The 23,008-nt window shown below is 44.0% G+C and overlaps 1 protein-coding gene across 1 annotated transcript; it reads left to right on the top strand.

The window, feature by feature from the left end:
- The first annotated feature begins 1,439 nt into the window (after positions 1 to 1,439).
- Positions 1,440 to 22,159, top strand: Hal (histidine ammonia-lyase). Its single transcript, XM_090328437.1, has 20 exons — positions 1,440 to 1,854; positions 2,698 to 2,758; positions 2,857 to 2,884; positions 3,214 to 3,288; positions 3,366 to 3,438; positions 3,540 to 3,606; positions 4,092 to 4,129; positions 4,724 to 4,849; positions 7,721 to 7,860; positions 9,572 to 9,619; positions 10,525 to 10,672; positions 11,805 to 11,900; positions 11,993 to 12,051; positions 12,227 to 12,307; positions 12,980 to 13,045; positions 13,122 to 13,287; positions 14,319 to 14,453; positions 17,392 to 17,500; positions 17,599 to 17,668; positions 19,529 to 22,159. The coding sequence occupies exons 1-20, from the start codon at positions 1,608 to 1,610 to the stop codon at positions 19,667 to 19,669; spliced, it is 1,974 nt and encodes a 657-aa protein (XP_090184563.1). The 5' UTR covers positions 1,440 to 1,607; the 3' UTR covers positions 19,670 to 22,159.
- The last annotated feature ends 849 nt before the right edge of the window (positions 22,160 to 23,008 follow it).

The following is a 23,008-nucleotide window of genomic DNA, read 5'->3' as shown; positions in this document are numbered from 1 at the left end:
GAAGGGAAAGACTATATCAACTTCCTCCTTAGCACCTCAGAGTTCGGCACATAGCAGGTGATCACATAGGGATCTGTGTGATTTGTTGAATGAGTAGATGGAGGAGGCAGAGTGAAGAAGAGGCACATGTGAGGGCCTGCATTCAAAGATAGGATAATGGAATGTTAAAAATTATGTACATCAAATTCTGATGACAATAACTTCCAGGCCACAGAGTGTGAGTGGCTGAAGAGCAGATTTCAATTAGATTGTGTGAAAATGATGGGGGAAGAGTCCGGGTGCGGATGTGACATGGCTGTTGGGCAAAGCTCTATTTCTAAGGAGGTCAGTTGTAATAGAAGCAGACTCTTCAAGATTTTCTATTGCAATAATCAGATTTTTAAGAACTAGATTACTGCTAGAGTGTTTATTGAAAAGAGTGCATACATTTATTGGAGTCCTTTTCCCATACTATGCAAAGTTCCTTCATGCTACTGGAAATGAACGGGGTTCAGGAAGTATCTGTCTGGTGAAGAATAATCGAATTAGGGATATCCAGGTACCATGATGAAAGAATATGTACAAAACAGAGGTGATAAAGTGTTCAATCTGGGTGATAATGATCCCAAATGCTTCTGTAGCATTTCCAACTTGCTGGGAAAGCCAAGGGCTTGCCACCCGTGAATTCAGTTTGTCCTCCCTGCAGCTCTTTGTAATAGGTGCTATCGTTATCTCAGTTTCACGGATGAGGAAACAGAGGCCCAGAACAGTCAACTAACTTTCCCAAAGGTCAAACCCGTAATAAAACATAGGACCAGGATTTGTTATCAGGGGCTGGCTACAAATTATTAAGGTGGTTAACTAGCTCCTTCACCTTTGAATATGGAAACCATCTAATAACTCTTTTTGCTCAAGGACAATAAGGAATGATCCTTTAAGCCTTAGTAGGTCATTGGTCCAGATGACGCTGAATTGGGAAATGATCTCTGGCCTTTGCAGTCTGTCTTCCTTTGTGGACCAAGAGCTTCAACAGCACTTCTGGGGTGGCAGGGAGCGGTTGCTCAATACATGTTTGTGAAATAAACAAATGAATGAAAATTGCCAAACTCCCACTCCTGGGTGTCACAATTGGCTAGCAGGGCGTACTGACAATTGGGTGATTTTCGGTTAAGTCCCTGGGACAGGGTGTTTATAAAGCTGCCTTCCATAGAGGAAAGTCAGGGCAGAAACAAGAGGGAGAAATTCGGGGCCTTAGCCAGAGGGGGCCAACAGCAGATATCAGTGAGGGCTGAGCCTTCTAGGGTGAGAGACTCTAGGTAGGACTGGATTGCAGGTAGATAGGTGACTCCCTTCTTCTCTTTCTCTCCTAATCCAACTGCAAAAAGCCAAAAGAACATCCCCACCCCCAACTCTGGAACCTCCATAAATATTTGTCCTGCACATGAATAAGTAAAGGAGACGGAAGGGGTGTGTTTTGAAAAGTCCACCCTCACGCTCCTAACCTCCACAACGCAGGCAGTCACATCTGGATAAAAACTCACCCTCCTGGGACTGTGGTCTGGAAGGAGCAGGCACCTAGTTGTGCTGGCCTCATTGACAGCAGGAGCAGGATCACCAACCAAAGAGCCATGCCCAGGTACACAGTGCATGTGCGCGGAGAATGGCTAGCTGTGCCCTGCCAGGATGCCCAGCTCACAGTGGGCTGGCTAGGCCGGGAGGCCGTGCGGCGCTACATGAAGAACAAGCCGGACAATGGTGGCTTCTCGTCGGTGGATGTTGTGAGCTTCCTCGTGCGTAGATGCAAAGGTCTAGGCTTGCTGGACAATGAGGATGCGCTGGAGGTGGCTCTGGAGGACAATGAGTTTGTGGAAGTGGGTGAGTGGCCACAGGGAAGGGGGATAAACTGGTGTGACATGGCTCTGGTTTGTTCTTTGGACCTGGAGGGACTTCTCCAGTCACTCCTCTTTCAGAAGATTAGATACCAAGTTCTCACATCAATTGAGCACCAGACCCAGAGGTGGTGACTTACCAGAGTCAGGCAGCTGTAGGTGGCAAGGTAGGTTCAAACTTGAGCCCAAGATTGCAGATTCAGATCCTTTTGCCATCATCTAGTCACTCTGAAGAAACATTTGTCCTTCCATGGACTTTACCAGCAGCCAAGAGGTATCAGGAATTCATACTTAAAAGACCACATTGCACAGTGAAAGTGGAGGTGAAGGCTAGGTCTTAAACTTCCAGTTAAACTCATGTCTATGTCTCTACATATGTGTTTGTATGTGTCTGTGTGTGCACAAGCACATGCATGCCAACAGTGGACTTGAACTCAGGGCCTGCACATTATCCTTTTTTCACTCAAGGCTGGCACTCCACCACTTGAGCCGTCAGTGTACTTGCAGCTATTTTTTAGTGGTTAAGTAGAAGTAAGATTCTCAAGGACTTTCCTACCTGGGCTGGCTTCAAACTGCAATTCCTAGGTCTCAGCCCCTTGAGTAGCTAGGATTACAGGTATTGACCATCGGTGCCTGACCAGGTCTCTTCCGGGGTGGGTCCTTGTGAAGATACTGAGGCCATCGGAAAGCATGGGAAGTCATGAAGCATCCATTGCCATACAATTTAAAGGCAATGGACAGATGGGTCCTTTCTTGACCTAGCAGCACAATACACATGTGGAGCTCTGTGTTGTGATTGTAAGAGCTGTTTCCTGCCTTCTTATTTCAGTCATAGAAGGAGATGCAATGTCCCCTGACTTCATTCCCTCACAGCCAGAAGGAGTTTATCTGTATCCTTTCCTGCAGCCTTTTGGGTCAGCTCTAGGGACTCTACTTACCTTTGTGGGGCTTGTCCACATTACCAGAATTTTCCTTTACCTGGCTTCAGGTACAGCAAATATCGAGAGCCTGAAAAGGTATGTGGCAAATCATTTCCTTTTCATGGGGAATCACATTTCCATTTAAGGGGGACAGGGAGGAGGAAGGCCAGTGACATTCAAAGGAAACTCAACCCTCCAGGCCAGGGCCTCATCCTGAGTCACAGAGAATGGGAGCTGGGAATGGCACTGAGTATCTGCATTGCTAACTTTTCCCGTGTAGCATCCCTCTTCAGCAAGCTGTCTGTTTCTGTTAACACAGTTGTATTTTACAACCATAATAAAATCAAGGGTCAACTTAGATTCTTCTGGAGGCTGATGAGCAGTGAAGCCACCCATACTAACTGAGATTGTCTCTTCTCATGTAGTATATCGCCTTAGATGGGGACAGTCTGAGCACCGCAGACCTAGTCAACTTGGGAAAGGGACACTACAAAATAAAGGTATTGGGAGAGAGAGGGCCATTTTCACCAGACATGGAAGTCTTTCACGTGCTCACTTCTGATGAACATTTTCTCAGCTCACTTCAACTGCTGAAAAGAAGGTACAACAATCCAGAGAAGTCATAAATAGCATCATCAAAGAGCAGACAGGTATCTTGTACGCCTTGTGTCTTGTACTTCTTTGTGTCTATAAAAGAGACAAATGCAATCTTCCACAGCTAATCATGGACTATCTGTTTATTTTATTCTAGTTGTTTATGGTATTACTACCGGTTTTGGGAAATTTGCCAGAACCGTAATTCCTGTCAATAAGCTACAGTAAGTTTCAAACACTCATATACTCAAGTCTCAGAGCTCTTTTGCTTTGAGATTTTGTTCAATGCGGCAAGTCATTGGCCTGTGCTCAGCCAGTTAACAGATGTCTAGGGAAAGGCTTGGGTTCACTTATATCTGAATTGGTAATGAAAACAGATTGGCTGGCTGCCCAAAGATTTAGCTATGCTTCTCCTCTTTTCAGCTAAGGGATTTTTTTCTTCTTCTGTCGTGGGGCTTAAACTCTAGGCCTGGGTGCTGCCCCTGAGCTCCTCAATCCAAGGCTACCACTCTACCACTTTGAGCAGTTTTCTGGGGTTAATTGGAAATAAGAGTCTCGTGGACTTTTGTGCCTGGGCTGGCTTTGAACTGCAATCCTCAGATCTCAGCCTCCTGAAAAGCTAGGATTACAGGTGTGAGCCACCAGCTCCCAGCTGGGAATATTTTTTAGCCAGAGTTTTCTAAGCAAGATTTGTATCTTTCTCTTCCAGGGAGCTTCAGGTCAACTTAGTTCGTTCCCATTCTTCAGGTAAATGATTCAAAATGGCGGATGTCGCCTAGACCTTGTCTGATTCTGTGAAAAAGCATATTACAATGAGTTGTTGTGGCAGCCACAGCAGCTGTACTGTGCCAAGTGCATTCCAGAGACTGAGTGCTGGGGCCAGAAGGGAAGCAGATGTTATCAGCAGGACCACCTTTCCAGGTGGAGGGGTGGGGTTGGCACAGGAGCATGTGTCCATCCTGTAGAGAGAGTGATACACTCAGGGAAGGAAGTATAGGGGGAAAGATTAAGGATTAACCAGGTGAATGGGGAAACCTGTCAAGGCTCAGGTTCCATTAAGCCCAGGGGAATCTCTTCACTATTCTAAAGGTATTCTGGAAGGTAGGGGGTTCACTGAAGCATTCTAGGGAGGAGAATGGAGAAAGGAATCCTGGGTCTTACCTTTGTATGGGTAAGGCTCTGAGAAGCAAGACAAGCCACTGAGAGAGATGCCTAAGCAGTTGTAGAAAGCCACCTAGAGATTGGGCTGTACTGGGAAAAGGTTTGAGGGGTGGACGAAACCAAAGGGTAGCCAACGATTTGAATTTCTTGGAAAAGAAAAATGTCCATCCTGTTTTGTAGGTGTTGGAAAACCACTCAGCCCTGAGAGGTGTCGGATGCTTTTGGCTTTAAGGATCAATGTCTTAGCCAAAGGATACAGTGGCATTTCCCTCGAGACCCTCAGCCAAGTCATTGACATATTTAATGGTAAGACAATGGACTTCCCCCGAAGCCTGGGCACATCCCAGAAGGTAGACTTGAATGACATGTGGACATTGAGGTATCAACTGAGATGTGAACACAAAATAATTGGAATGAGTAGATACTGGGTTTGACAAGGAGGACAAGCTAGAAGAAGGTTTGAGGGTATGAAAGGTCGACATTCCTATGAATGTTATCTAGCCTACAGTACCCTCACTTTAACAGTTGGCATCTTTAAGACTAGAATGAGCTGGACATGATGCTATGTACTTGTAATTCCAGATAGCCAAGAAGCAGAGATCATAAGATCTAAGTTTGAGATAGGCCTGAGTAAAACGTTAGTAAGAGCCTGTCATCAAAAATGCTGAGCATGGTTGTAAGCTTCTGTGATCCCAGCAAGTGGGAGGCATAATTAGGAGATCACAGTCCAGGCTGGCATTGGAGGGGAAAGTTAGTGGTAGGAGATCTGGAAGTGAGGTCCTGTCTGGAAAAACAACTAAAACAAAAAAGGGCTGAGGGTATGGCATACCTAGCAAGGAGGAGGCCCTGATTTCAAACATCAGTACCACCCCTACCAAACAAGCATGTGGTGACTCATGCCTATAATCCTACCTACTCAGGAGGCTGAGATCTGAGGATTCAGTTTCAAAGCCAGCCCAGGGACTAAAGTCCATGAGACCCTTATGTCCAATAAACCACTAGAAAATTGGAAGTGGTGCTGTGACTCAAGGGGTAGGGTGATAGCCTTGAGCAGAAGAGCTCAGAGACAGGGCCCAGGGCCCAGAGTTCAAGCCCCATGACAGACAAAAAAAAAAAAGTAAACTAGATTGAGCACTCCTTAAGCCTGCTCTTAAGTTTAGGCCTAGGCATAACCTTCCATTCAGTGGTTCCCATATATGATTAGAGAAATTGCCCCCACATTAGGTGGAGAATGAAATGATTGTGGGGTAGCATTCATACTGAAGCCTAGTTTCATATGCCTGACTGCCTGCTAGCTGATGAACCAGCTAGACTCACACCCTGAAATCCAAAGTCTGACAAAAGGAGAACAGAACTATAAAGAGGTTCATGATTTATTTAATCATAAAATTATTATTGTGATAGGACATTATGCAAATCAACTCTGTGGAGCTTTCTTCTTAGAGGAGAGGACATTGATAAGGAAGGCTTGGGAAACACTGTTGTTTGTTTTTCATAGATAAGGATAACATTTCTAGGTCAGCAAAGCTCAGAAGCTTCATGGGAAAGAGAAGCAAGGCCTTGCAGTAGTACAGACAAGTTACATGGCTCACTCCTGTAATCCTAGCTACTCGGGAGGCTGAGATCTGAAGGTCACAGTTCAAAGCCAGCCCAGGCAGGAAACTTTATGATACTCTTATCTCCAATTAACCACCAGAAAACCATAAGTGACACTGTGGCTCAAAGCGGTAGAACACTAGCCTTGAGGAGAAAAACTCAGGGACAACTATTCAAGCCCCCCCCACACACATAGGCACACACATGACTTATACATGTGATTGGCCAACCAGTGAAGAGAAGTCAGAACATAGCTTGCAGTCTACACAGAGCTGTGCTAACCACCGCAACCCAGTCTGTCCTGTAAGCCTTCTATAATCCCAGATGTTACATCTCCAGCCTGTGACTGTGACTGTGAATAGGGAATGAGTGTACATTCCCTATGATGCTGAGAACACCCCAAAGTTAACTGTGATCTGGAAGCTGGCCCGTGCATAAATAAAGTGGCTTTATACTACTCAAACCATCACCACCACCACCACCATCATCATCAGTGTCATCATCGTCATCATCATCACCATCACCACCATCATCATAGCCATCACTATTAATACTACTACTACTTTATTGATAAATCCTACTATGTACCCCAGACTGGCCTCAAACTTTCAACCTTTCTGTTCTCCTATTCCACTTTCTAAGAGCTGGTTCTTACAAGGTGTATGCCACCATGCCCAGACTACTAACAAACACTGCTTAACAGTTGAGGAACAAAACACCACTATCAGGAGTCCGATTTTATTTTAGAAAAAATCTGGATAACTTTCCAGGGGAAATTCTAGGAACAGTGCAAGTTCACTTAAAAGTAGTGATGGGTGACTGGCTGATTGACTGGCAAAAATAATAACAACAATAATGAGACCAAATTGTCTATGAATGCAACACCTCAGAGAACTGATGTTAGCACTTTGGTGTGCCATGTTCTTCCTAAGGACTTCACATTACTTTTAAAGGGTCGATATTTACATGCTTTCAGACATTTGCTAATGACCAAATCATATGACAGGGTCACACAAAGGGCCCTCAATTCCATTTCAAGCTGTAAGGAGCATCAACAGGTTCCTGTCTATGTCTTGAGGAGCATAGAATTTCTACAAGTGAAAGTATTAGTCACAGTGCAGCCATGAAATCTTTGCTACTGAAAAGGGGAGGCTATCTTTCTTTCTGGCTCTCCTACTTTCCTCCCTCCCTCCCTCCCTCCCTCCCTTCCTCCCTCCTTCCCTTACTCCCTCCCACCTTTCTTCCTTTCCTTCCTTCCTCTCTTCCTCCCTCCTTCCTTCCTGCCTCCTACCTTCCCTCCTTTTCTTTCTTAGTTTCCTCTCTCCTTCCCTCCCTCCCATCCTTCTTTCCTCTTCCTTCCTCTCTTCCTTCCCTCCTCCTTTCCCTTCTTCACGCCCTCCCCTCTCTTTCCTACCATGAGCTCAGCTAGAACTTTTAAACAATGAGATGCTTTAGGAATTGTCCTTCCCTGGGTATTTATGACACCGAGCAATGCTAGATTCTTTGCTGGGGGATTTCAAAGCAAAGATAACCACAGTGACATAGCAATTTTCACGTAATTCGTATCTACTTCTCTCACAGCCTCCTGCCTGTCGTATGTTCCAGAGAAAGGAACTGTTGGTGCCAGTGGAGACCTTGCCCCACTTGCTCATCTGGCCCTTGGGTTAATTGGAGAAGGGAAGATGTGGTCCCCAAAGAGTGGCTGGGCTGATGCGAAATATGTAAGACCTTCACAACACTTCATTAGATGGTGGTGATTTTCCTAGGCTAGCCCCCACATCTGTGTACTGCTTTATGTCTCTCAACAGTCACAACATCCCAATGAGGAGGCATCCTTAAACAATCAGTGAGCCAACTGGAGTTTGAAAGTCAAACTAGGCAAGATAATCATCTTGCATACTTGACTGGCAAGCTCCAGGACTTGAGTATCTCTTCAGTGAACAAAGTACCACTGATAGTGCTGATCTCAGGAACTGATTTGAGGCCAGCAACCATGTCTGGGAAGAGGTGTCACACTATATCCAAACTGGATTTAGGAACCGGTCTTAACCTGACAGCATGCACACTGTCAGCTCTACAAAGCAGGTTCCTCAAGTTCCTCTCTGGAAGTTAATCAGAAAGATATGGTTGCGATGAAACGTCAATGTTTTCTTTAACCTCCAGATTGCATCAGAGCTGCCCAAAGCATCATTTAAAGTATCAGGACGCATGCTAGAATAGTGTCTAACAGAAGTGAAAGAGGCAGAGGGCCAAGGGAGGAGTAGTTAAAGGACCAGATCAACTTCTAGAGGGACAGAGTGTGGGTCGTCCTTCCCTTATACAGCCTGACTTCAATTCTTTCTCTGTTGACAGTGTTTTTCCAACCACCTTCACATAACATTCAGACTGACCTGAGTCAATAGCAAATCCAAGCTGGTGTTCTGGTTGAGTGAGACTTGTAGTGCTTCCCATTGTCCTTAGGATAAAGTTCAGACTTAATGTGGCTGAAGAGTTGTCTTGTCATATGATCCCACTCTACTGCCGGCCCAGGCTCTCCAGTACAGAATGTGGAAGTTGTTGATGGCTAGGATAGACAGAGGGCCTCGAGTGAGCAAATTTTAATTTTCCTTACCCTGCCTCCAAGTCTGTTGTGGGCCTCTTTCAGGCTCTCTGAACAGCTTATGTGATTTTTTTTTCCTATTTGTGCCCAACACACCTCCTTCATCTTCAAGCATTCAACATACAATTACTCTGTCTCCCTTCCTTCCACCCTCAGCCTCAGCCTAACACCCCAAAAGAAACTGGTAAGTTATGGTTCTCAGATGCCCGATGAGAAATGGACATAGTTAAGAGGTACTGGTTCTGTCCTTCTCTTGCTGTAACTCCTCTTTCCTTCTTTGCTAGAGGAACCTTAATATAGTGGCTCTTTTTTAAAAAAACCTCTTTTGAAACAAAAGAAGACTACTGCCTCTTTCTTTCCCCCAGAATTCTGACTCAATCCACTAGAGGGGTTTCTGTAGCCCTCTCCCCACCCCCATCCCTCCTGGTCCACAGTTCTGCCAATGATAGAAAAAGCAGATAGAGTGGGTGACTTTCTAAGTCAAGCTGTAGAGGGAACCAGAAGCCCCACCTTAATATAGCCCCCAGGTATGCCAGGAACTAACAATCAAAAAGGTGAGTCACAAAATAGAAACTGAATGTAAAGGACCTCAAAACCAAGATTGATTCTGTAGAAAATGGAGCCCCTGGATTATGGCCAATTGTTATTTGAAAACTGCATATGCTTTCTGATTTTAGGAAATGACCAGAATCAATGTATGAAGTTCTAATCTTTTATAAGATGGCCCCTTTAGCCTTGAAAATCTTTTATTAAATGCTCCAGGAATCAGAAATGGGTTGGTATTATACTTGATACTAATTTTTGCATATTTTTTTTAAAAAATCATTCTACAGGTCCTTGAAGCTCATGGATTGAAACCAGTTGTTTTAAAACCAAAAGAGGTAAAGAGATTCAAGGAAAATTTCGTACATTTTCAAGTCTTTATTCACTCACTTTTTTCATTCTCAACAGTCTTACTATGTTTTTGACACAGATGTGACTTTAAGGCAGAAAGGGTGGACACACACACACACACACACACACTGTGATTAGATGTTTATTAAAAGTTGCTCACTGAACAAAGGGCCCTTTCCTTGAGCATTTCAAAGGTTCTTCATGGCACAAGTGATTAGGGGTTCTCTTAGCAATTGAATCTTCCAACCCAATTTTCTGAGGAACTCAGCAAGATATTCTCAGCTTGAGGGCCATTAAGAGCCCCAAGCAAGCGAGCGTCAGTGGTTCATCATCCGAGCTATTCAAGAGGCTGAGATCTGAGGATCATACTTTGAAGCCAATTTGAGCAGCAAAGTTTATGAGACTCATCTCTAACTAGCCAGCAAAAAGACAGTAGAATTGTGGCTCAAGCAGTAGAACATAAGCATTAAGTGCAAAAGCTAAAGAACAGTACCCAGGCGAAGTTTAAGCCCCAGAACCAACACACAAGGAAAACAAAAAGAAAAAGCTCCAAGCCACAAGGTTTTGACCAGATTGTTTTAGAATATCTTGTGTACTGCAGGAAGAAGGTAAAGAAGAAAAGCAATAGAATAATTAACGATTGCATGTGTAATCTGCTGCCCTGAGAACAGAAACAGCCTTCAAGTAATGCATTTCCCAGATCTATACCAGTGACTCTATCCTCATGGCCTGTGTTCCTCACACGCTTCCATTGCCCCGTACTTGAGAAAACAGGCTACCCACAGTTCAGCTGAATGGCTGGTCTCTTACAAAAGCAAAGGGCATGAAATCCACTGGTAGAAAGGTTAATTACAACAAATACGGTAGACAATGTTTCTCTCCCTCCCTGAAGGGCCTGGCATTAATCAACGGGACGCAGATGATCACCTCCCTGGGCTGCGAAGCTGTGGAGAGAGCCAGTGCCATCGCCCGGCAGGCTGACATCGTAGCAGCCCTGACCCTTGAGGTGCTGAAGGGCACCACCAAAGCCTTCGATACGGGTCAGCCCCAGGCTTCTGTTCATTTGTACATTTATCCAGAGTTGGCAGGCAGGTGATTGACGTCCTTAGGCACAGAGTGCTCGTGGCAAGGGTAGGTGGTAGAGAAGAAAGAGACAGCCCAGGATTGGATTGCCCAGTACCGATACAGCTTCATCTCAGTTCTACCACACCGTATCCTGCCCACAGCCATGTGACAGACATCTATCCAGTGAGACCTTGAAAAGAAGGTGACCTGCTACAGAACACTGAGCAATCTGGTCCTATCCAATTCAGCACTGTTTTAGAAGTCTCTTTGCAGGACCTGAAGCCTAGAGTAGAATTAGAATTGTCCTGATTAGAAAGCTGGCGGAAAAGGTAGCTTATTAAGAAGCGAGTTTCCGACTCAGTACTGTAAGAAGTAGGGTAGAAAGCTGTTCAAAAATGAATTTAATAGGGCCAGGAGTTTGGCCTAGTGGTAGAGGTCTTGCCTAGCATGCATGCAGACCTGGGTTCAATTCCTTGGTACCACATACATAGAAAAAAGCCAGAAGTGGTGCTGAGGCTCAAGTGGTAGAGCTCTAGCCTTGAGAAAGTCCAAGGACAGCGCTCAGTCCCTGAGCTCAAGCCCAGGACTGGCACACACACAAAAAATAATAATTTAATAGCCAGGCGCAGTGGCTCACACCTGTAATCCTAGCTACTCAGAAGGATGAGATCTGAGGATCAATGTTAAAAGCCAGCCAGGGCACAAAATTACCCGTGACTCTTTAATTAATCTCTAGGAAATGGGAAGTAGGGCTTGGCTCAAGGGTAGGGTGGTAGCCTTGAGCTGAAGTGCTCAGGGACAGCGCCCAGGCTGTTCAAGGCCCATGACCTACAAAAAAAGAATTTAATTAGGTCACTAGTTGAAGTCCTGGCTAGCCTCAGTCCAGTTCCTTCAAGGGCCCAATATCTCAAGTTCAAGTCCTAATGCATTAAACACACCGTTTGCACTCAGATAGCTGAAGCAGAAAGAATCAAGTTTCAATTCTGAGTGGTGGGTTAGGGACCCCTGAGCCTTTTGAAGTCTGTTTCAGAACCGGGGTGGTCTTCTAACAGTAGTTCACTCTACCATCAGGATTTCTCTGACCTTTCTGCCCTTCCTCAATTCTAGACATTCACGCCGTTCGCCCTCATCGTGGGCAAATCGAAGTTGCTTTTCGGTTCCGGTCACTCTTGGACTCAGATCACCACCCATCAGAAATTGCAGGTCTGGTCATGTTTATCTGAATGAGTTTATTTGCTTCTGTGTTCCATGGGAATATTGGTAATTTGTTCCATCTCTTCGCATCTGTTCCACAGAGAGCCACCGGTTCTGCGATCGTGTTCAGGACGCATACACCTTGCGCTGCTGTCCACAGGTAAAAACAGGAACTAAGAAAACCAACAATGGTTCTTTTCCAAGTTCAGTTCAAACATAAAACTTCCAAGTGCAAAGCATTTCCTGGAGAAAGGCTGAAGGTGTTGCCTCCCAAGAATGCTGTCATCCTTACTAGAATGAACTTGTCATATATCTTTATTTGGGCTGTGTTTTAGGTCCATGGGGTGGTGAATGACACAATAGCATTTGTGAAGGATATCATTACCACAGAACTGAATAGTGCAACAGACAATCCTGTATCCTTTGAGCATCATCAGTCGTGATACAATTGCAGCTGATCACATTGGGGTTTGGAAGGCAATCTTTTTTTGCATCTCAGTTCTCTTTTTTTCATTTCATAGGTAAACGAGTTAGTCTCAGAAGCTTAGGCTAAGTACATGTCATCAGACCAGAAGTAGTAAGTGATAAGCAGACCTACAAATGAGCTCTGGAGTTCTGAATCCAGCATGTGATGCTTTCAAAAGTGACCCATGGGAGATGAAAGAAAACATCTCCCACATTAGTTGAGGTGATTTGGGAAGATGTTGGCCCACTGCTGAGGTTGGCAGGTGGAGTCACAAATGTGACTGCAAAGAGCCTGGTGGGTTGTTGCCCTCTGTTTGTGCGCTAACCCCCAGGTTTGTGGAGTGAAGGTACTTGGGGGTCACTTATCTGAAGAGTAAACACGAATGTGCGTTCTGTGCTCCTTCCATCTCCATTTGGGTGTACTAGTTAACTGTTAATTTTTGTTTTTGCTTTTTGGCTCCTTTGTTCTGACAACTGCTTAGGGAAAGACCCATGCCTCTCCCTTTGCCCCACGTCTGTACCAGGAATGTCACTTCATTTTTAACAATAAGCAGGAGGGGCAGGGTGTTACACTCCAAGTGAACGGGAAGCGTTATTGCTCAAGCCTTAACCTGTTTTGAAAGATGGTCTTTGCCAGTAGAGGAGAAACAATTTCTGGAGGAAACTTCCATGGTGAATACCCAGCCAAAGTAAGCCTTTCAAAATTGCTCCTGATCCTGAACATTCAGTCCAATAGAGGCCAACTAAACAAAGGCATTCTTTCAGGCCCTGGACTACTTGGCCATTGGTGTCCATGAACTTGCTGCGATTAGTGAGAGAAGAATTGAAAGGCTCTGTAATCCTTCCCTCAGTGAGCTGCCGGCCTTCCTGGTGGCTGAAGGTGGGCTCAACTCTGGGTTCATGATAGCCCACTGCACAGCTGCGGCCCTGGGTAAGGACCCTTCTCACCTCCCACAACACAAGGCTGTCTAGCTAAAGGCCTGTCTGGTTTTTGACTTTGAGTAAGATCTTACTTTTCTCTATTTTTATTTGCACCCTCTTTCCTCCCTCAGTACTAATACTGAAATATAACATTTGTTTGTTTATTAAAACACCCCTTCACCAGAGAGACATCTTACTCTACAAGGTCCTGGTCCCTATAACCCTCATCTTAGAACTCTAGAACTCATTACTGATAACAACAGAATTTATAAAATACTGGACAACCCATAGCCAACTAATTGTGCTAGTATATACACAAGTCCCTTATGGCACAGAAAAGCACCAAGTGGAGCCCAAGGTTGATGAAAATGGAGAAAAGACGTATGAGTGTGAACACTGCAGACTTCTGAAGCTGAGGAGAGTTGGTTATTCCAGCATCCTTGCTACTTGAAGTCCTCGGTCTTCGACCTGGGAGCTTAATGGAATGACCGGATCCCAGGCCACAGCCCAAGTTCAGTAAGGCAGTACAAGAAGATACTCAACACCTTGATATACACAGTCAAATCTGAAAGGCCTCGGTGCAGGAGACCCCCTCATCTTCTAGGGGGATCTCTGGTCATCACAAGCCCTGGCTTCAACCTGAAACACCAGTTTGTGCTGAACAGTCTGAATTGCTAAGTCTTGCCCTCCAAAAAACTGTAGTTTTGGCCTCAGTCCTCAAATGTCACACCCAAATTCAAATCCCATCCCTCCCGCGGACATGAGCAAGTTGGTCCTGACTTCCCATGCCCCCCAACGCTGAATGTGTCTAATGTCTTCTGCTTATAACCAGAGGACTTCACATCCTCTTCCCTGGTTTACCCTGGAGCCCATTGAACATTGCAGCCCTTCTTATCAGGCAGAGAGGGAGGGAGATGTGCCTGCTTCCTTCTCCCCAAAGGAAAGGGTGCTTGGGTCACAGCCTAGAGCTCCTGGACAGAAAGAAGCTGGGAATGTTGGTTGAGCCCACAGTGTTCCCTCACTTGCTCTGGTCTCCTGCAGTTTCCGAGAGCAAGGCCCTGTGCCACCCCTCATCTGTGGACTCACTCTCCACCAGCGCTGCCACAGAGGACCACGTCTCCATGGGAGGGTGGGCAGCCAGGAAGGCCCTCAGAGTGGTGGAGCACGCAGAGCAAGGTAATCCCAGCGCGCTGGGGATGGCGGATCTCCCTCTTTCTCTAAGAGGAAACCCCAAAGGCAGCACCAGCATCACCCGGGGAACTCAAAATACAGGTTCTTAGACTTCCAAGTCCGCTGAGCCAGAAGCCTTAGGGAGGGGAGGGGAGCACGCTGTCTCAAAAGCCTTCCAGGCCATTCTGATGTGTGCTGAGGATTTACAATCAGGAACTATCAAACGCTGAACTGGCAAACTTTCCTGCCTTGGTTTTTTCCCCTTTTCCTTTTTTTTTTTTTTTTTTTTTTTTGCCAGTCTTGGGGCTTGAACTCAGAGCTTGAGCACTGTTCTTGGGCTTTTTCCTCAAGGCTAGCACTCTGCCACTTGAGCCACAGCACCATTTCTGGCTTTTTCTATGTATTTGGTACCAAGGACTCAAACCCAGGTCTTCATGCATGCTAGGCAAGCACTCTACCACTAGGCCAAACTCCTGGCCCTCCTTTTACTTTTTAATGAGAATTGGGGAGTAGAGTTCCAGGAACCCCCCATACCTCATCCTAATTCACTTTTCTCCATATTTTCTCTTATTCCTCCCAAATTATTTGCAGTCTAACCCCCAATATCTATCATTTTATTCCTATTTACCTTTCTATCCTCTCTATCAGGGCTTCATTACCGCACCCAACAAAATTCCACATTGAGTTCTTTGTAGTGGGTTGGATCAAATCAGGATTCAAGCCCTGAACAACACACACACACACACACACACACACACACACACACACACACACTACTAGTTTTGCAAGGAAAAGGAAGTGAGTGGCACAAAATAAATTGAGGACAGGTATCCAAAAGCTCAGACAAAGCACAGTTATAAATTAGCCTCAGAGGAGATAAAATAAATAGAATCCAAATTCTAGAACCTGGGGAGAACTTGGGAATATATTTATAGTGTATCTAAGTAGATTGTGCATTTGCAGCATCTCTAAGTAGGAATATTATTTATTTGCTTGGGATAGTTATTTCATGGGAATTATGCTGTTAAGATGAAAAACATTACTTTTATAAGGGGAAAGATGTTTCATAATTCTTTGGATATTTTCAATGCATTAAAAAATGCCTTAGGGGCCGGGAGTTTGGCCTAGTGGTAGAGTGCTAGCGTAGCATGCATGAAGACCCGAGTTCGATTCCTCGGTACCACATACATAGCAAAAAGCCAAGTGGCTTTTGTGGCTCAAGTGGTAGAGCCCTAGCCTTGAGAAAATCCAGGGACAGTGCTCAGGCCCTGAGCCCAAGCCCAGGACTGGAAAATAAAAATAAATAAATAAATAAATAAAACCAATAAAAAAAAGGATAAAAATAATAATTAAAAAAATACCTTAGGAGCCAGGTGCAGTGGCTCATGCCTGTAATCCTAACTACTCAGGAGGCTAAAATCTGAGGATCAAGGTTCAAAGCCAGCCTGGGCACACAAGGACCTGAGACTCTTCAATTAACCTCTAGAAAACAGAAAGTGGGGCTTGGCTCAAGCCTTGATCTGAAGAGCTCAGGGACAGCACCCAGGCTGAGTTGAAGCCCCATGACCCACAAAAAAAACCAACAACAACAACAACAAAAAAATCTATCTTAGGGACTGGGTGATTGGCTTAGGTGGTAGAGCATCTGCATGGCAAGTGCAAGGACCCTGAGTTAAAACCCCATTACTACCAAAAAGCAAAAAAACAAAACAAAAAAATCTTGGATGGTTGAAGTGGCTATTGGGGAGCAAGTTATTAGCTTATTTTGAAATAAAAGCCACATTAAAAAAATCCAGCTAAATAAAAATGCAGTGAACCGTTTGAATTCATAACAATGAAACGTGCAGTTTTTGAGTGCAAGTGGATGAGCTTAGGGAGTTTAGGGAAACTTCTGGTCACGGATAGCAAAATGTCACAAAGGTGATAACCTGGGGATTTTCTGTTTCTCTTGTAGATATTTACATATCAGTCTTTTCTGTCTCTGACATAATCTGTCAGATTGCCTTTCTTTTGAGGTTGCAACATATTACTAACACATTGAGAATTTTCTGTGGGCAGCCCTATAATTCATTTACTCTGCACCATAACCCTAGAATGTATGGGCCATTGTCCCATTTTGTAGATCAGATACCCAAAGCACAGGTTCTGTAATGTCAAGTTCCATAAAGATTTAATACCAGTGCTGGGGTTTAATCTAAGGTGATTGGTCTAAATCCCCCTGTTTGATGCTTCATCACACCTCCATGCTCCTGTCCCATTTATCTCAGTATGCAATCTCTGTGACTTAAATGCATAATACAAGATTGAACCACTCTGGATTCAATTATTTGCAAGGAAATGTTTTAGAAACTTCAAGTTGATTAGACCATATCTGTGGTGAACTCAAATAAAAGCATAAAATTATTTGACCTCTTGTCTTTCAATCCATGAAGCACATTATGAATTCTATTATGAATTCTGTGAGTACAAAAGTCACACTAGGAGAGGATGAAGAATCCATTGTATATCTGCAATGCCCTCACTTAATGTATGCAGAGTTGGAAATTATGAGCAAGAAAGTACCTTAAGAGGGCTGGGGCTCCAGGACTGAGCTGACTTCCTTCCATACTCATATGTACAAACTGCCAGGAGACCTTGACTGGAGGAGCTGAGTGGGAGGAACTGGAGGACTTTGCTGGGGTAGCCTAAAGAATAGTAAACTAGGTGCTTAAGGAGCCTGGTACTCTTTCATGGCAAATGTTTCCATTTTCTCTTTCTTAGCATTAAAGGCAGATCCAAAGGGCAGCCTGGATAACTGATACCAAGTCATCTTTATTCTACCAGTAGAGAACAAGCCTAGCCCATCTGTTGGTTGGCAAATGATGGCTGCAACTTTGGGTGATTTCTGTCCCTCAAGCATGAAGTCAGACTTTAATCCACTACTGACTGGTCATTTTTGTTTTAGTGTTGGCCATTGAACTTCTCGCAGCCTGCCAGGGCATCGAGTTTCTACGTCCCCTGAAAACAACCACTCCACTGGAGAAGGTCTACGACCTGGTGCGTTCTGTTGTAAGGTAAAGTCAACAGATCCCTGGGCGTCACAGCGTATCAGAACCAAGAACCTTGGCACAGCTCAGTGTTCAGCTGATTGATTATTATATTTTTTTCATAGACCCTGGATTAAAGATCGCTTCATGGCCCCGGACATTGAGGCAGCACACAGGCTGCTCCTTGAGCAGAAGGCAAGATGGCTACTTGTTTGGTTCTTAGTTTGGGGTTGTTATGGGAAATCTAAGTGGGAATCAGATGGAGAAATGCTGCCACAGTCCGTTGTCTCCTGGAAGGGAACGCAAAGGTGCAAATGCAAAGTGACTAAGAAATCTATCTGCCTACCTAGGGGTTAGAAGTTGAAATGAATTGTAGCTGGAATTTAGGAACAGTCATTCTTGGAGAGACAATGAATGAATGAATGAATGAATGAATGAATTCTACTGTAGCCTGCCCCTGTCTAGTTAGGTGAGATATGAGTTTTCTTCTGATTTCATAGCATAGAGTTAGCTGAATAATACATGTACCTAGTATGCTGGTTCATTATTTGGTTCATACAATGCATATTGTATGCTATGAAAAGATAAAGTATCTTCTGTATTTTGTGTATGCACATGTGTGCTTTAAACCTTTCAAATAATTCCTATCATGCTCTCTAAAATATTTGATTTCCCCCTCCCCCCCAGCACTGACCCTGAGCTTTTTTTTTTTTTCCCCTCAAGGCTAGTGCTCTACTATTTGAGCCACAGCTCCACATCCAGGTTTTTGCTAGTTAACTAGAGATAAAAGTCTCACAGACTCTTCGGCCCGGGCTGACTTTGAATCATGGTCCTCAAATCTCATCCTTCTGAAGAATGTTGCTCTGCTCAAGGGGAACCATTTTCTCTTTGCTCTTAACATCTGTTGCTTCTAAGCACACTCTTCCACGGTTGAAAAAAAGATACTTGTCGGCTGCCAAACTCTGGGAGTAGTAGAAAGGTGTGGGAAGAGCTAGCTTGTCAGAACATACAGTTTCTGAGGAACTCTGGGAGTTCCTTGGCTGTCAGGAGCCAGCAGGAAAATCAAGCAACTTTAATCCTTCATTTAAGAAGATATTAGGCCTGAAATAAAATAGATTGATGGGTAGAAGGGGGGGGGAAACAAAGCAATACAAAATGAAGATTTGAGGACACATTCTTGAGGAGTGTTTGTGAATCTGCTGGGCGCCTTGTGAGAACACAGCTTTGAATTTGGTAGGTGTGGGATGGGGTAAATAATTGCTGGGAGATTGTGATTTATCCCAGGCAGGACATACAGGGCTAGAACACAGGTCATACTTCAGCAGCAAGAGGCAATCACTCATGTGTACAGAGTCCTTATGGACGGATATAGAGCCCTGGGGAAATCCAGCCAGTTCCCTTGCATCAGTCAAGGCTTGCTTCAGAAAGCACACCATCATATCGCACCTTTGAACCGAGCACCCTTAGCTCTGTGCACACTGAGAATCTTCTAGGTTCTGTTTCTGGTGCATTTGCTTTTTTTTGCTTTGGAAGAAAAAAACAATACACCTTAGAGGAGATTTGGACCGTCACAGTAGGCAAGCACTCTACCACAGCATCTTCTTCCCTTTTGTAAAATATTTATTCTGAGACAGAGTCCTTGAGTTGCCCAGGTTGGCCTCAAAGTTGCACTCCTTCCATCTTGAGGCTACCTAATAGCAGAGTAGCAGAGATTATCCCCATGCACTACCACACCAGCTGACACACCTTATTTGTTTTTTTTTTTTTTTTGGCACTTCTGAAGATTGATCCCAAAGCTTTGTGCGTGCTATGCAAGTGCTCTGCCACTGTACCACATTCCACCCCCATGAACTTTGTGTTTTTAAAAGCCTTTCGTGCACCCAGCTAGTTGTTGACACACCATGTGTCAAATGGCTTCAAATAAAAACAAGCAAACTGTCACTATGTGTTTAATCAGATGAAAAAGATGTTTTCACTTAGGGTGAAGTCCATGTTTGATAGGACAGAGAAATAAAGTTGTGGCTCTTTCAACTCTCTTCTTTCCTTGATCTTTAGGTTTGGCAAGTGGCTGAACCATACATTGAAAAGTACAGAATGGAGCATATTCCAGAATCAAGACCTGTTTCTCCAACTGCCTTCTCCTTGGAATCCCTACGCAAGAAATCCATCAAAATCCCAGAGTCTGAAGACCTGTAGTGAACTTTTTGTCCTGGATTAGCAGATCAGATAGTTACTTAGCTGATTCCAGAACAATACTGTGCTGAAAGAGAGGCGTGGGGACAGCCATCTATGTAACACAACTTCTCTAAAACCTGTTTTGGTTAGGTTGGTGGCAAATCCAGCACTGGATTCTTGTTGTTATGAGGGTTACAGAGTATCTCTAAGTTAGAGGAGTTTTCTTTATTTCTTGGTATTATCAGGCCACCCATTCTTAGTAGTCACCCTCCCATTGATCTATTGCTTTTTTCCTCTTAGTATAAGACAATCCACTTCATAGGTGGCAGTAGGTTATTAGCATTCATCTCTAAAAAAAAAACACATTGAATTCTGTGAACCTTATGATTTCTTTTGTTTACTTTACTTGGTCTTTTTGTTTGTTTGTTTGTTTGTTTTGGTGCTGATTCTAGGGCTTGAACTCAGGGTCTGGCCACTGACACTGAGTACTTTTGCTCAAGGATAATACTCTACTATTTGAGCCACAGCTTCACTACCAGCCTTTGGCTGATTAACTGAAGGTAAGAGTCTCACAGACTTTCCTGCCAGGCTGGCTTCAAACTGTGATCTTCAGCTCTCAGCCTTCTGTGTAACTAGGATGACAGATGTGAGCTACCAGAATCTGGCTTAAAAAAAAAAATTCTTTTGCTAGTTGACTTTCTTTGGCCAATTATGCTATGTCCTAATAGAACATTTGTTCCTTATATATGCCTTTATCAATAGCTGCAAAGTCATAATACAATGGAATCACAGGAATGAATAGAGGTATTTAAATATAGCAATACTTAAAACTCACAAAAAAAGCATTATGTGGAAAGGAGCATGAATAGAAAGATTGATATTTGAAAGCTGGGTTGCTGGTTCAAGTCTGCAATGCTATCTACTCTGGAAGCTGAGATTTACACATCTCCAGCTGAACATAGCCTAGGCACCCACATCCAAGAGACTCTTCTCCAACTAACCAGCAAAAAGCAGAAGTGGAGATGTGGCTTACGTGATAGAACACCAGCCTGAAGCCAAATAGATAAACCAGAGTGCAAGATCCAGAGTTCAATTTCAGTATGGGATTGGCCAGTTCCTTCCCTGTAATGGTAATCTTTGAAACTATTTTGACACAGGTCAGTGAGGGCTCTGCAATACATTGCCCAAGACAAAGGATCCTATGGGTAGGCTCAAGCATAATTGTTCAGGAGAAGAATGAGTCACATGACCTGTAAGCCTCCCAAGGCTGAAAGTACACAAGCATGACAAAGCACTCCCTGTGCAGGAAGCCAAAACCAAAGACTGCAACAGATCAACCAAAGGACAGACATTTTTGCTTACTGCTCACAGCCTAGGATGGGCCCAACAGTACATTTCACAATCAAATCTTCACCCTTTAGCATGTACCTTGTCCACAGGAAAGGTGAAGACTTTCACCCAAATGAGAAACACTGGGGACAGCAATTCACAAAGCTGAAACATGGGCAGAGGAACTTGTTTATCTAAAGGTAGTTCTTGGTGCTGGCCTTTGCTGACTATGAATACTCATAAATGGAGATGATTCATTCTTACCCTGGGTGCATTTGGGCTCCTAAGCCCTAGCAAATGGTTCCCTTCACTTTGGAAAATGCTAGATTTCCTTCCCTTACAGTCCTTTGGGACCCGATGACTCTTGGTCATTGAGGTTGTCTATACTGCTCTGTTACTAATTTACATGACCTATCTTGAAAGTAAATATGAAATAAACTATATATACTAATGGTCTTGTCACTTTCTGAACAAAGTCTTGGGGATTTTGATTTTTGTTGACAAGCTGAGGTTTGACCTCAGAGCCCAGTAAGTATTTCCACCACCTGACCTACAATTCAAGTCCTTGGGATTTCTGTTGGATGTTTTTGGAAACAGAGTCTCATACTAACCCATGTTAGCCTTGAATGCGAGCTTCAGCCTCACAAGTGCTGGGATTACGAGTGTGCTCTATCATGCTTGGCTTAAAGGTTAAGAGCTCTTTAAGGAAGGCTATTTTAAAGGTAGGTCATTGGGTTTCTGAAAGATATAATCCCCAACTGATAATGCATTTTAGGAAATTTGATGGATCCAGTGTATTCTCTTTCTTGTTTGTGCTGAGTATCAGGCTAGGAATTGGACACATCAGCTCTCTTGGGGGAGCAGAACTTACCTGGGCTTCTCCAGATGTCTCTTGTTAGATGGGGAAGGTGTAACCCCCAACAAAGACTCATCGTCGTTTTTGCTGTGCCATATCTGTTGATATCTTGGTAACCAAAGCAAGCCAAAAGCCACACCTAGTTTGGGCATGAATGTGATTTGGCATGATCTGTAACTGTTAGATAAGAGAAAAAAAAAAGATCTCTTTCCTACTACTTTACCATCTTGTTCCCAGGGCAGCTTAAATAGTATAGCTATCTCATCAACAGTATGTTCATTTTGGCCACTTTTATTAAACATGTTATTTCATGTGCAGTTAAATAATTTTGTCCTTTTTTTACCTGTGTTAAAGTACTAGTTTATTAAATGTGAACACTGAAAATTCACTTCCCCCCACCAAAGGAAAAAAAGAGAGAAAGAAAAATTTGAGACCATTTGAATTGTGGGAAGTGTGGGTCTGAGTAAAGATGGTCCTGGGGTTTTTTGTGTGTGTTTCATCCTAGTTCAAGAAAGAGCTGAACCAGACTGGTGGCTCATGCCTGTAACCCTACTTGGATAGTGGTTTGAAGCCAGTACAGGCAGGAAAATCTGAGACCATTATCTCCAATTGACCACCAGAAAACCGGGGGTACCATAGTGGCTCAAAGTGGTAGAGTACTGCTAGTCTTGAGCAGAAAAGGCTCAAGGACAGTGCCTAGGCCTTGAGTTCAAGCCCCATGACCAGCAACAACAACAACAAAAAGGCTGAGATAGTAATTTAAGTCATTGGGACAGAGAAGAGATTTATATTAGGTTTCTGGCAAAGTGTTCTCTGCCCTGACAACAATAGGAAGCTGTCTTTCTCCCTCTCCTCCTTGACCTAAATGGGTAGACACAGTGTCACACCTGTTGACATCTAGCCAGAGTCAGGTCGCCATGGATGGCATCAGAGGAGAGAAAAAGATCTGGCTCTTCCACTCCATTGAGCTTCTAGATCAACTAATCTGGAAGCTACTCTGCCTGTGAGATTGCAATAATAAGCAAAAGCTCCCATGGTTTTGCTGTTTGTTGCTTTTCGCATCCTAGCTGGTCCAGCCACTGTGAAGGAAGAGCTGTGCCAGGACTGGGGTGTATCAATTGTGTCATGCAGTCTTATATTTAGGCTCTTTTCATCTACTTATGGGTCATACTATA

Source organism: Megascapheus bottae, chromosome 2 (genome assembly GCF_031878675.1).
Source record: "Megascapheus bottae isolate mThoBot1 chromosome 2, mThoBot2.hap1, whole genome shotgun sequence".
NCBI lineage: Eukaryota > Metazoa > Chordata > Mammalia > Rodentia > Geomyidae > Megascapheus > Megascapheus bottae.
Note: the sequence above shows the minus strand (reverse complement) of the source record. Positions and strands in the feature narration are given on the sequence as shown.

Excerpts from the sequence above, each read along its gene's own strand:
- Hal (XM_090328437.1), top strand. The coding sequence starts at position 1,608 with ATGCCCAGGTACACAGTGCATGTGCGCGGAGAATGGCTAGCTGTGCCC. Across the intron at positions 3,607-4,091 it reads ATTCCTGTCAATAAGCTACA|GGAGCTTCAGGTCAACTTAG; the intron begins GTAAGTTTCAAA and ends TTTCTCTTCCAG. Across the intron at positions 4,850-7,720 it reads AGTCATTGACATATTTAATG|CCTCCTGCCTGTCGTATGTT; the intron begins GTAAGACAATGG and ends CTTCTCTCACAG.